Raw genomic sequence first — 13,576 nt, forward strand, 5'->3', positions numbered from 1 at the left:
CGACTCAGCTGTCAGTGCTTCATGACTCAGACCTGGCCCGCGAAACTGAACCTGTGTATTTGCACATGTTGCAAGTTATCTCGCAAGTGGCTCGCTAGTCATTGACTTACAAAATGTGTGAATTGATAGTTTTTAAAAGGCTCGAAAAGTTAGTTTTCAAAAAACTTGTCTTTTTGCTCTTCGCGACTCCCTCTGCCCAGATCACAAAATTTCCACATAACTCAACCATTTTCCTTTGGATTTCTCTTCTAATACTTTCTAAGGTATTTTCTAACACCTTTTCACTTTCAATTCCTTAGATTAAGTCCTAGATTTCTTAAAACCTAGGGTTGGGTTTATTTTGAATGGGGGTTAGGGAAAACTTATTTTTTGTCAATTTTTTGAGAATTTGTTGATTGGGCTTAGTCCCATTTGTGTTTTTGTTGATGATGTTTGCTCCATGTGGCATTTAGAACATGTATTGAGGTTTTCCACTCGTTTGGACTTTGATGAGTACCAAACTGTGGGGTTTTCCATGTTTACTCATTAGGAACATGTTTTGATCATTGGTTGTGTGGTTAACATACTTTGCCCCTTTAGTGCTTGTTCGTGCATTGCACACATGCCCTTGGTGCACTTTTTAGTCTATTTTGGCCATCTAGCATCTGTAACATATCGTTGTGTTTTGCTTATGCTCTTTTAACTATGTTTTTAGAGTGTTTTTGCCTTATTTTTCTACTAGCATTTAATCAAGTTTGTTGCCATTTTGTGTATGGTTTTTGTTTGTTTATTGTTGTAGATTTCTTCTAGGAAGAAAACTACTGCAAAGAGGTCTATTGAGCGTCTTCGGTATGACAATCATAAGTTTAGAGATGGAGATGCTAATGCCGCATTCACCAAATTCTACGGTGAAACTGTGATCATTAGGGAAAGGAAAGTGAATCTTGAGTCACTATCTCATACCTTCATTCCAGAAGTGTTCAGGGATAGAACTTGGACTTCTCTTCCCACTAGATTTGGGAATGTATGTGATCCTCAAGTTCGAGAATTCTTCTCGAATGCCATTGTGGAAGAAGATCACCTTACTGTTGGGTTAGAGGAACAGACTTTACCATTTCTCCTTCATCAATCCAAAACTTACTTCAAATTTGTTTGGTTACTCCAGAATCTTCTCTACTATATGATGATAGAAGAACTCAGATTGCAAAAGCAGTAGCAAATCTTGGAGGCAAACAAAAGTGCCAAACCATCCAGACCATGCACACGGTGGATTTCTCTCCAATTGCTAGAGCCTTAGCCTATATCATGATCATTAATCTCTATCCAGTCAAGAACTTGACAACCTTGTCTCAACCAAGGACTCAATTCCTTCATGACTTGTTCAAGAAGAAGGAAATAGACATTTGTGCCCATATTTACTATCTTCTTGCAAAGTGTGTTTGGAAGAAGAAGCTTTGGATGACTTTATCTTTTCTAGGCTTGATCATGAATATTCTTCAAAACAAAAGGGTGAAGTTTCCATCTAGTTGGGTTCCCATGAAGAGGGAAGATCCAATCTCAACTTAAACCATGACTAGAAGCAAAGCACGTCTTCAAGATTATGAGGAGGAACCAGCAGAAGAAAGACCACAAGGAGAGGCTGCTGAAGCTGAAGTTGGTAATACTGATGAGGAGATTGATTGGTTACACTTGGTTTGGAGGACAATATAGCCTCACCACCATATGATCAGCCACAGAGATAGCCACAGGCTCAACCTTAGGCATCGACTTAGGCACCTGATTGCCTCGATCTAATTCTTGATTAATTGGAACACTTGCAAAGGTCCTTTGATGACACTCCAATCGACAGTTTATCTACCTTCAGTAGCAGATTACTTATATCTCTGGTCGCTTCCAAGGCAAGGGGGTTCTGACGACTAGTACCTTTGGCCATTCTTGTTTAAAAGGGGGAGTAGGATTAGTTGAGGGGGAGTAGAAATCTAACTAGTAGCTTTATTTATTTACTTTGCTTTATTTAAGCTTTTAGTTCTTTAGTTTAAAAACTCAGTTTACTTTAGTACCTTTGTACTTGGTTTTTATAACCTTTATGATGCTTTTAGTTATCTATTGCTTTCTTACTTTAGCTTTGTTTATTGCATCATATGCTTGTTGGACACGCAATAAGTTTTTGCATTGCATTTAATTGCTTGTGTGTTCGAATGTTCATTTACTCGATAAATGTTCATTGTAGTCATTTCTCAATAACTACTCATGTTTGACCAAGTTGTGCTTTAAGTTTTTTTAAATTGGTATTTACTTGATCGCTTTATACTTGTTCTATATGCATGCCTTGATTTCTACTTGTCTCAATCTTAATGAAGTTATTTGTTATGTATAATTGCTTTAGGTTACAGGTATATATGTTTCAAGTTTTTCATAGGTTTTAGATTTGGGTGTAAGTGACTTTTGCCACTGTTCCTAAACTCACGTTTAATTCTAGAGTCTGTTTAAGGGTTTTGTCATGAAATAGCTAAAGGGGGAGATTATAAAATTGTAATTTTCAATTATGTTTTGTTGGCTTTAATTTCATGTCAAATTTGATTGTATTTAGTTAATCATTTCTCTGTATGTTTGTGGGATTTAATGTAAGGGTTGAGTGTAAGAGATTGGTAAAGAACTGTAAAGAATAGGGAAACTTGTGACTTGCTCGTGATTGGCTCGCGAGTGGACAACTCGTGAAAGGTCACATGAGATGCACATGTTAGAAGCTGAAGAGTCAAGTGCCAAGAGGTATCTCGCGACTCACCTCGCAACTAGGCTAACTCATGAGATGACTCGTAAAATGCACTGCTAGCTTGTTTTAGTGTGCTTTACTCTTTTCTTTAACCACAATATAGAAGCCCACATTACCCTTGAAATTTTAAGGAGAATTTTTGAGAAAAAACCCTAGAAATACACTTGAGAGTTAGAATTGTAAACCCATAATCATCTACCCATTTCTCTTAGTTTTCCTCTACTCAAATACTTGAGAATTTCTTAGCCCAAACACTTACCTCACCTAATCTGAGTGTTGAGAGTTGTTTTGGTGCATGTGGGAAGTATTGGATGAAGCCATTGTTTGGTGGATGCAATTTGGAGCTAATTGTGGGATTCAGATAACTAGTGAAGAAAAGACTCGGTGAAGTTCGTTGGGAGCTGGAACTCAGAGGGTTCGAGTACATTAGGTAGATTAGGCTTGGAATGTCTTTTTGATATCCTTGTACTCCAACTTTATTCACTAGTAGATCATTTCGGCTTGGAGGGCTGCGGAAAGGTTTTTACGCTGAGTACTTCGGTTTCTCTCTTTGATAGCACGTCTCAGTGTTATTTCGTGTTTGCATCTCTCTTCCCTTACTCTTTGTACTTTACGTTTGTTTTTTATTGTTTATGCCTATGAACTAGAAAGTAGTTCTGATTAATTGCTGCAAACACCGCATTTTGTATACTTTACGACTCAAGCCTCTGTTCCTTAATGATGTAGAATTCTAAGACCCAAGGTTGGTTTAGGGCTTAATCAGATGTTAAATTGACTTGTGAAATGTTAAAATGAAAAATATAACTTTTAATGAGCAAATAAATCTATTTTTTGGAAAAATAAGACCAAGGAAAGCCTCGCTATGTGCATGCAAGAATTAGCCTGCGCATGCGGCTTTCTACATGCGTACATAGGCCCGATCTTGTGCACCCAAAACAAATTCCAAAAATTATACAAGACCAATTTTATACATTAATATTGAGGTTTGAAATGAATCCCACATCGTCTGGGAGCCTTTCCAAACCCCTATTTTCACATTATAAGTAGCCTTATATGGTATATTTTCAAAACACACAAAAATCCCCCCGAGAAAAGACTAAGATTCACTAGAAAGAGAGTTTTTTACAAAACATCCTCAAACCAATTTTCTTTTGATTAGGACCTTTTCTTGCCTTGATCTTTGAGTTTAAGATTACTAATTACTTTTTTTTGTTAATGGTGAATAGATTTGACTTAGGGGAACTGTCAAAAATCATTCTTGAAGAGCTTTCTTTGACGTATTATTCTAATATGTTCATTTAGTCTAGATTTACGTTTTTGTATGTTTGAAAAACATGTTAGGATGTTAGCTTTAGTTTTTTAAGTATCTAATGTGTTTCTATTTGGGTAGAAACCCACGTACTCGCAAGCTTGCCTGTGTACGTAGGCTTGGTTATGCGCATGCAGAGTTGTTCACGCATGCGCATGAACTTGCCCAAAAACCCTAATTTTTATTTATTTGTTTTTGCTTCTGCTTTCACATATATGCTTCTGTATAGCCTCTTTTCCATATTTTTATGCTTTCAAAACTTCTGTTTCACATGTTTAATTGCTTGTTTGCTCTCATATGTTAGAATTAGGGTTTTTTTGTTTTAAATACTACGAACATGCATTCACATGCTCATGCATGATGCTATAGGTGCCGAGTTGCTGCAAGATAAGTAAAAGGTAAGTCATGCATTCGTAATGTACATGCATTTGTCATATGATGTTGCTTAGGATTGATGATTTAATTGTGATCTTGATGCCTTGGATGATGACATGTTTTGTTTGGCTTTGTTTCTACCCTTGATTTAATGATTCATAAGTTTTTGCCTTGGATAAGATATGATGAAATGATGACAGTAACATGCTAGGGTTCATGTTATGCTATGCCATGGTAGATGAATGCCAGGTTAATTGAGATGCATGAATAGATGAATGTTAGGCTTTGGTTGACAAGTATGATAGATGTATGGCTAGGGATGGTTGATGCCATGTTGTGTGTTTAGATGTATGCTAGTGTGTGTGTGTGAGTTAGAATAACAATATTGAGTGTGCCTTTAATAGGGTTAAAACATAAGATACAATGATGGGAAGCCAACCCTTGAGTTGGGCAGTTTTGGGTGTCTAACACATTTCCAAGACCATACATTAACTCCAAACCTATACTTCTAGTAGTAAAATCAAAATGTCCTTTCTTGAGAGGACGATATATATATGGTTTCTATGCCATTGCAAAGACTAGGTGGCGACTCCCCCCTTGTGTCCACAATTGTGTTTCATTTATTCTTATTCCGCACTTAGTTGAGTAGATTAAAACCAATTAAGCCGTGAATTTAAAATTGGGGGTTTAAACAAACTATAGTGTTTTACATTATTAAGCTTTCAAAAACAAAACAAGGTTTTCTCATAAAAATAATATCTTCACCCCTTTGGTATATGCATCACCCATATAGAATTTATGCCCCTAAGAATGTGCACAAGAGTTATATAGAAATGACAATATAAAAAATGCGATTGTGTCAGACAGGTGAATCTCATTAATGTGGAGGTGACTGCCACTTTATCAGGAAGTTTGAATAGGCTTCCTTAGACAACTCTGCATCTTTCAGTTTCATCCTTAGTAGCTTGGCAAATGCCTTGTCCCCGGCTAAACAAACTCTGACCCGTCTAATAAAAAAGGGTGAGTCATAATCTGCTTTGTGGTCTGAGGTTAGGCTCCTTTAAAGAGGCAACGTATTAAATTCGGGCCGGCAAGTATTGGGCCCATTCCTACTTGGGGCCAACATCATTTAATGTTAAGACCACTTCCATACAGCAACTAGAAAATCAGTGGCATCCTAAATTGTTTAGGCACATGTTATAATATGTATTGTAAATTCCTTGGCATGATGTTATATTGTTATCAGTTGCACACCTGCTCTTCTTCCTAAAAACCTGATTGCATAATCAGAGTAAGACAAAACCACATGTGTGGCCTTGAGAGGAGGTTAGGTGCCATTGGCGTACAAGTGCATACATATATTGCCACAAATAAGATACTTTGACTGAGACTCTGGTAGCTACATATATAGTATGTCGGAGCATACGACTACAGGAATCACTCACGCGTTCTCCAAATTGCCCCAACTAATTTTCTTTGATATACCCCATTCATTTGTTAGCGTAGTCCTCCAAAAGAGTCAAAACAATTTCTTTTGAGATGGAAAGGACAATAATATAAACGTTTAGAAAAGAACAGAATTAAATAAATAAATCCTCTGAAGTAAAGACCTCTTGTTGACCAACTAATTTTCTTCCAACGCCCAAACGTGTAGAGTAGAAGTGAGACGCCCAGGCTGCACATCTCCTTTTATATAGTATCTGGTGCAATCTAACCTGAGGGTCAACTTCCTCAGACATAGTTACATTCAAAGAAAAATAAGATTGCTTTTGCCTGCCACAGAAAATTAGATGGGTATTTGGATCGGAGATTAATGATTTTATTAGGTAGAGTTTTTGAAATACAGGTGAATTATTCCATATCAAAATGGCCTATAGATTTCATCGTCTTTCCAATAACAACATCACCCTGCTTCTTGCTGCTGCTGCTGCTGTTTCCTTTTCCTCATCATGGCCGTCGATGACTTTTCACACACTCACCCTCTTCTTCATTCCAATGGAGCTCATGCCAACAACAACCACAAGAAAAACATCAGCTTTGTATCATTGGCTAAATGGGTTCTCAAATTGACCATGTGGATCGTATTCCTTGCATATGTTGCTCTCTTTTTTCTCATTCCTACAGATTTCGGGACTGAACTCTATGCTGACTGGACTGCTGCAACCAATGGAAGCCTATTTGGAGACATAGGTAGCTACTTCTTAATTCAAACTTGTCGCATTCATAAGAGTTCGACTTAAAAATGTGCATTTTCAGGGAGTATGTTGCTGTTATACGGTGCCCCAATTATCTTTATTGCTTTTCTTGCTGTTCTATATCTTCTCATCTCTGGCGAAGACCAACACCAACACCAACTACAAGAGTACGTATTTTTTTAATCTATATATGCACTCCTTTTTTCATCTTTTCATTTTGTTTTTACGATATATGATAGCTAGCTGCAAAAGGAACAATATAATAATGTATTTGCTTAAATTGGAGTAACATGAAGAAAAAGCATAAGTTTCATTTATTTCAGGAAGAAGGCTCCAAGATTCCGATTGTGGACTTTTCCCGTTCTAGTGGATGGACCACTTGGGGTTGTTTCTGCTGCTGAGTTAATTGGCATAATCCTCTTTATCGTGTTTGTTATCTGGTCTGCTTATGTCTATACTGCAGTGATCATTGGAACGTTACCTGGTGACTCGACCCCCATAGAAAAGAGGTACGATATTTGTTGGGTTGGGTGTTACTTTGTTTATAACTTTATTGTATAGCTTTTAAATAGAAACCATATACTATTTTTATATTGCTTAATTTTCTTTTGATCATTCTACTTCAGTAGTTTTTGTAGTTTTTTGTCATCCTTACAAAACTTTTAGGGAAATTAGAGTAGACTCATCTAAGACTCATCTAAGATTATGCCCCTTTTTACCTTACCTACCCATGATTCAAAAGTTGTTATTTTGCTCACCAAAGATAAGCTCCATTAGACTTTCTTAACTCACCTCTTTATTTTCACAGTTAAAAATAAAAAAAATAAAAAATAAAAAAAATAAAAAAATAAAAAAGTTGTATTTATAAAAAAATATGAAAGAAGAACGAAAGGAATTAAACTGAATTCCTGGCCTCCTCATAAAGTCTCCAGATTGTATGAGGGATTGAAGAGACTAAGATAAAAATTATAGAGAACCCAAAACCCATCACTCTCTCTTCTTTTTCCTTTTTCTCTACATTTCTTTTCTTGGTGAAATTCACTCTGGTATTGAAGTTATGGAGAGGATGGGAGTTTGAGAGAGAGTCGATGAGAGTCTATTCATTTAGTTTGACATAGCTTGTTTCTTTACAAAATTCCTTGTTTGATCTTTTTTTTTTTTTTTTTTGTGTTTTTATTTTTGTATTTATTTTTGTGTTAGAAGAAGAGAGACACATAAGGGGTGCAAATTAAAAGTACATATTTACCCTTGTTTATTTAATAGAGGTGGGTTATGAGAGACAAACGAAGCTAATCTCAAGTGGACAAAGTATCAAATTTTGAACCACGGATAGGCAAGATAAAAACAGGTTTAACCACAAATGAGTTTACTATAATTTGCCCAAACTCTTATACAAAGATGGAATTAAAATCACTAATCTCTCTTATTAGAATGAAGAAATGCTTCTCTAATCTAAATACATATGGAAGTTCTGAATATATATACACATTACAACCAAGATTTTCAACACTAGAACTATCAAAGAACTAGAATTGTGTCTGGTTACCAGTTTTTCCCTTTTTTTATTAAACTGGATTAGGGTCTAATTCTCCATTGAACTGGTTGGTACAGTCTGGTTTTAAGAACCATGGCTACAGCCACAAATTATTTTATAACATTATTACAAACTATTGATGAGACAAATTCTTATTGGTTTTTATTTAGGCCCACCACTAACATTACTTTTTTATTTACCAATAACTAATTAGTACCTCAGCAATTTGTTAAAAAGTTTGTAAAATAATTTGTGGCTTTAACATTTTTCGTATAAGAAACAAAGTTTGGTGCTTAACCTAATAAACTTTCCAACTAAGAAATAATAGACTGACACGTGGCTAATAATTAAATCGAATTTAACAAACTTCTGTTACAGCTTCAATGACACTATTTGAGAGCTTTCAAACTACAAGTCATTATCATTGATCTGAATTCATCTCTTTGCAATCATAAAACATGTATATGAGAAATTTAAATTCTTCAGAGTGTGCATTTTCCCTTAAAATTTGTTAAATTTCTTTTTCTTCAGTACATGAAGATTGCTTTCACTGGTTGACATTCCTAGTTTTTTGAAATTTTCAGTTTTTTCGTTGTGGAAAATCTGGCACTTCGCATTGGTACTATCGGATTATATTGCTTGGCATTTTTGTTTATTCCGGTTGCAAGGGGATCAGTTCTTCTCCGCCTTATAAACATCCCTTTCGAGCAAGCAATAAGATATCATGTGTGGCTTGGACATCTCACTATGCTACTGTTTACTCTCCATGGACTACTCTATGTAATTGCATGGACAATTGAGGGACACCTTCTAAAACTAGTGAGTGCTAATGGTATAATTCTTTTTCTTGTGCATAGCCATATCTATACATGTGTTTCTCTTTTCCTTATATATATTTGTTAGTTTGTTTGCCAAAAGAAGAGTATATTTATAATCACTGAAAGTTGAATTATCCCCTTGCTATATATATATACACGGAAAATGAATGCAAGGGGAAGGGAAACAGCAATTGAAAATGGAAAAATGGGAATGACAAGAAGACTAGAGAAATTATTTAATAAAGCAAAGAGTTTCAAGACTTACAGATGGGGAGGTGCTGTGCAGCAGTAATAATTGTTATTTTTGTTAATTTGATTTGACCCTCTTTGAAAATGATCCTTTATGCCGCTACCTTCTGGTTTGGCTGTTTAATTCATAATTCTTTGGTTAAAATTTTTTATTCATTATTCATATGCACAAATTACCATGAATTGCCAGTTTCCAATGCAAGAGTAGTGAAATAAAAATTTAAGTTATGGGCAGAAATAATGGGAATAAAGAAATAGCAATTTGACTTCCATAAAGATTGGCTGTAGTTTCACAGAATGGCCTTGGGCCTTCTTGTTGGAGCAAGTAGCTCGATCAGAAGCCAGATGGAAGATGGACTAGATGGGAATCTGGGATTGAGGTGGGATTTGCAATTTAAAAATAGATTTATTCTTGAGCAGTTCTGCTTGAGCTCAGAGATGGTGCAACATGTTGGTTTTGGGGGGTGTGGGGGAAACATAGCTATGCAACCTGGAGAATAAAGGTTTTTGAGTGGAACTAAAGCAGGCTTATAAAATATGGTTGTGGTGGCAGGCTTTATTCATGCTTATTATACAAAAAACGTGGTGATTGTTCAAAGACACAAGCACGACACTATAAACAGTTCCTGAATGGGATTTTGCAATTGTTTTGTGGTTAAAATACACCTGTCGGCAACCTTGTATACTGATTGTTGCTAAAAATATCTTCTTCTTCTTTCTTTATTATTATTATTTTTTTTTTTACTTAGCGCACACAAACTATGAAAGCATGGTGCTAATTTACAAGTTATTGACTTGACTTGTTTGATGACCTTTGGCTCCTGTCCATGTTGTTTTATTCATATGACAAAACATTCATGATTCTAACTAGTTCATGATTAAAAAAAAAAAGAGAGCATAAAAGTGAGTCCTTTTAGTCTTGGCTTGTAGTCACAATCTTTTAGCTTATGTAGTGCTTAGTATTTTAGTGTGCATGCGTAGGTTAGAATGCCTCCTTGCTTTTGGAAGAAGCCAAGCTGATATGTACTTATATGTATGGTTACATGGGCCTATTACTGTAGCCTTGTTTCTTTGTATCTCTAATTAATTTGATGCTCATCACACAGAATCTATTCCAATTTCCATTCAAGCCATTTTTAAACTGCATAGAACTAGGCAGTAAGTCTGTAACTAATTTCATTCTCTTCTTCAAGACTTAATTGAGAGGTAAGTTAAGTCAGCAAGTAGCATGACTGAAGAAAAACAAGAGGAGCCCATCTCCTTTGTATCCCCTATCAATGTCCTAAACCATATGCTTTTTCTTCCTTCATAGAATGTATCTAAGAATACCTTCATGGAAAGAAATATAAGGTCATATGAAGATGATGTTGCTTATATATCTAATTGTTTGATACAGATATTGGAGTGGGCAGATACCGGTGTTGCTCATCTTGCAGGTGTTATAAGTCTGACAGCTGGTCTACTGATGTGGATGACATCACTTTATCCAGTGAGAAGGAACAAGTTTGAGTTGTTCATCTATACTCATCAACTATATGTAATCTTTATTGTCTTTTTTGCTTTCCATGCTGGCCATTTCATTTTCTGTGTACCTGCTGGAGGAATATTTCTTTTCATTCTAGATCGCTTTTTGAGATTCTGCCAATCACGAAAGACTGTTGATATAATTTCAATCAAGTGCCTACCTTGTGGAGCTATGGAATTGATGTTTTCAAAACCTGCGAGTAATACTACTTCTTCTCAAATTTGTAGTTTCCTTATTTTTTTTTGTTACCATAGCTGTGATACTTTTCCTTGACAATGTAGATCTGCAGTACAATGCCCTCAGTTTTATTTTCCTTCAAGTTCGAGAATTATCTTGGCTGCAGTGGCATCCTTTCAGTGTTTCATCTAGTCCGTTGGATGGTAAATATCATCTATGCGTTCTCGTAAAGGTTATTGGAGAATGGACAGGAAAGCTCAGAGGAAATGTCTTGAATAGTTCTAGAGCAGACCTACATCTTCAGCCTCAAACAAAGATAACAGCTTCTGTTGAGGGGCCTTATGGGCATGAATTACCATATCACTTGATGTATGCAACCAAACAGTCAATTTCACTAGAATTTACTAGATTTCAAGCTTTTAAGTTTTATATTATCTTCTATTTTATGAACTGACTTCACCATTTGATTCTCTAGGTATGAAAATCTTATTTTAGTAGCAGGTGGCATAGGAATTTCACCATTTCTGGCTATCTTGAGTGACATTCTCCATCGTACTAGGGAAGGAAAACCTTGTTTGCCTCGAAACATCTTGATTGTTTGGGCTGTGAAAAGATCAAATGAGCTTCCTCTTCTTTCTTCCAACGATATGGAATTAATCTGTCCATTTTTCTCAGATAAATTGAGTCTTGAGATTCGCATTTTTGTCACTCGAGAATCACAACCTCCACTGGTATGCTTAATTATGCTCCCACACCCTTGTTATTTTGTTTTGTATTTAAAATTATCATGTTCATGTTGTAACATTTAATGGTTATTATTTATCTGCAGGAAGAGGGTCAAGTACATGAGGCTATGTACTCATCTCCTCCCGTTTCTAATAGCAGCAGCATGTCAGTTTTGGTTGGTACAGGGAATAATATATGGTCTGGACTATATGTTATCTCGTCTACACTAGGCTTTGTCATCTTATTGTATTTACTGGATATTTTCTACGTAAACCCTTATGACATATCTCCATGGTGGTACAAAGCGCTTCTCCTTGTAATCTGCATGCTTGCAAGTGTCTTTATTTTTGGGGGTGTTGTGGTTAGTTTGTGGCATCTTTGGGAAAGACGAAATGCAACAAGGGAGGCACGCAAGGATGATAGGATAGTGGTTGAGAAGATCCAGCATGATGAAATTTTAGCTCGCAACGATTCATGTCAGCAAAAAATTTTGAGTTCAACGAATACTTATTATGGTTCAAGACCAGACTTCAAAGGTATAGCATCTCAACTTTTGTTCAAAACATAAGTTAAAGAATAATATAACAACAACAACAACAACAACAACAACAATGACAATGATGATGACAACAATCAAATTTTAGTCCCAACAACAACAGTAGACTAATCAAGGTTGGTGACATGTATTCTCGATTGTAAAGGACACCTTAATGTGTGTCAATAGTGACTAAATTTCATACAAGCCATTAGTCTACCACAACCCTCCTTTATTTACCAAGCTTAGGACCAAGTGTGAACAAAATATATGACGTAAATGGATGGAGTAAACTAAAAGAAACATGAAAAAAAATCTTAATAACAAAGTTTAACCTCTTTAGTTATACAACAAGGCTTTCTTGATTCCCTTTCCTTTGTCTTGCTGCAGATATTTTTGGGGATATATCAGAGAAATGGGGCTGTGTTGATGTTGGTGTTATTGTGTGCGGCCCTCCAAGTCTTCAAACAAGCGTTGCTAAAGAAATCAGGTCACGGAATATTAGGAGACAACGCAATCATCCAATCTTCCATTTCAACAGCCATAGTTTTGAGTTGTAGGCACCACCTTCATCATCTCATCTTTCCCTTAGCAGTGATGCACGGATAATATTATAATTTTATTTTTTTGAGAAAGTTTCAACTTATGACGCTCGTTCCTGTTGATAGCTCTTTATCATCAAATCAAGACACCGATTAATTTTTTTGGTGTAGGTAGGGATTGAACCTCATAATATTGTAATATTTTCTGTAAGATGGTTTTGGAGAATGTTGTACGTATATTTTAACTTAACTAGTAAGTTGTCTGTGCGATGCATGGATAAAGTTGTAATGTTTTTTGCAAAAATTTTTGAAGAATTTTGTACATATATTATAGCATATTTGTTATAAAACTTTGTTAGTAATAGTTCATCATAAGACGTAATAATTATAAATTACACACACATATCCATTATAATTATTTAGTTCAAGTAATGAGCAATAATAATAAAAACAACTTTAGAGTAATTTTGTATAATAAAAGTTGATAAAAGTATATTAATTCATTCCATATTATTGATCTTTATTATATGATGTAATAAAGAGTTTCATTATGAAAACTTGTTTTTTCTGTTTCTTCAAAGGCTTTGTTATTATAGTATGACGACGCTTGTAAAGTTTGTTGAGGGGTATGTTATCATCATCTATTTCTTCATCTTTAATGTTTGAAGTTTGGTTCGTCCCTATTTGTTCATTTTTGACTTTCATCACTTTTTCATTTTATTGTATCATTTGTGTTAATCACTAAAGAATTGGAATTGGAAGATTCTTGACTGGATTTTACAAAGTTTGAACTTACGGATGTGTTGTCGCTAAGATTTTTTGTACGTATTTGGACTTAT

General features: G+C 35.4%; 1 protein-coding gene across 1 annotated transcript; it reads left to right on the forward strand.

The window, feature by feature from the left end:
- The first annotated feature begins 6,153 nt into the window (after nt 1–6,153).
- Nucleotides 6,154–13,087, forward strand: LOC142620823 (ferric reduction oxidase 7, chloroplastic-like). The gene is made up of 9 exons (XM_075794129.1): nt 6,154–6,626; nt 6,693–6,798; nt 6,955–7,140; nt 8,750–8,984; nt 10,629–10,956; nt 11,039–11,303; nt 11,410–11,665; nt 11,764–12,196; nt 12,586–13,087. Exons 1-9 carry the CDS (start codon nt 6,386–6,388, stop codon nt 12,753–12,755), a joined length of 2,220 nt encoding a protein of 739 aa, XP_075650244.1. The 5' UTR covers nt 6,154–6,385; the 3' UTR covers nt 12,756–13,087.
- Nucleotides 13,088–13,576: the final 489 nt, after the last annotated feature.

Source organism: Castanea sativa, chromosome 1 (assembly GCF_040712315.1).
Source record: "Castanea sativa cultivar Marrone di Chiusa Pesio chromosome 1, ASM4071231v1".
NCBI classification, from domain to species: Eukaryota; Viridiplantae; Streptophyta; class Magnoliopsida; order Fagales; family Fagaceae; genus Castanea; species Castanea sativa.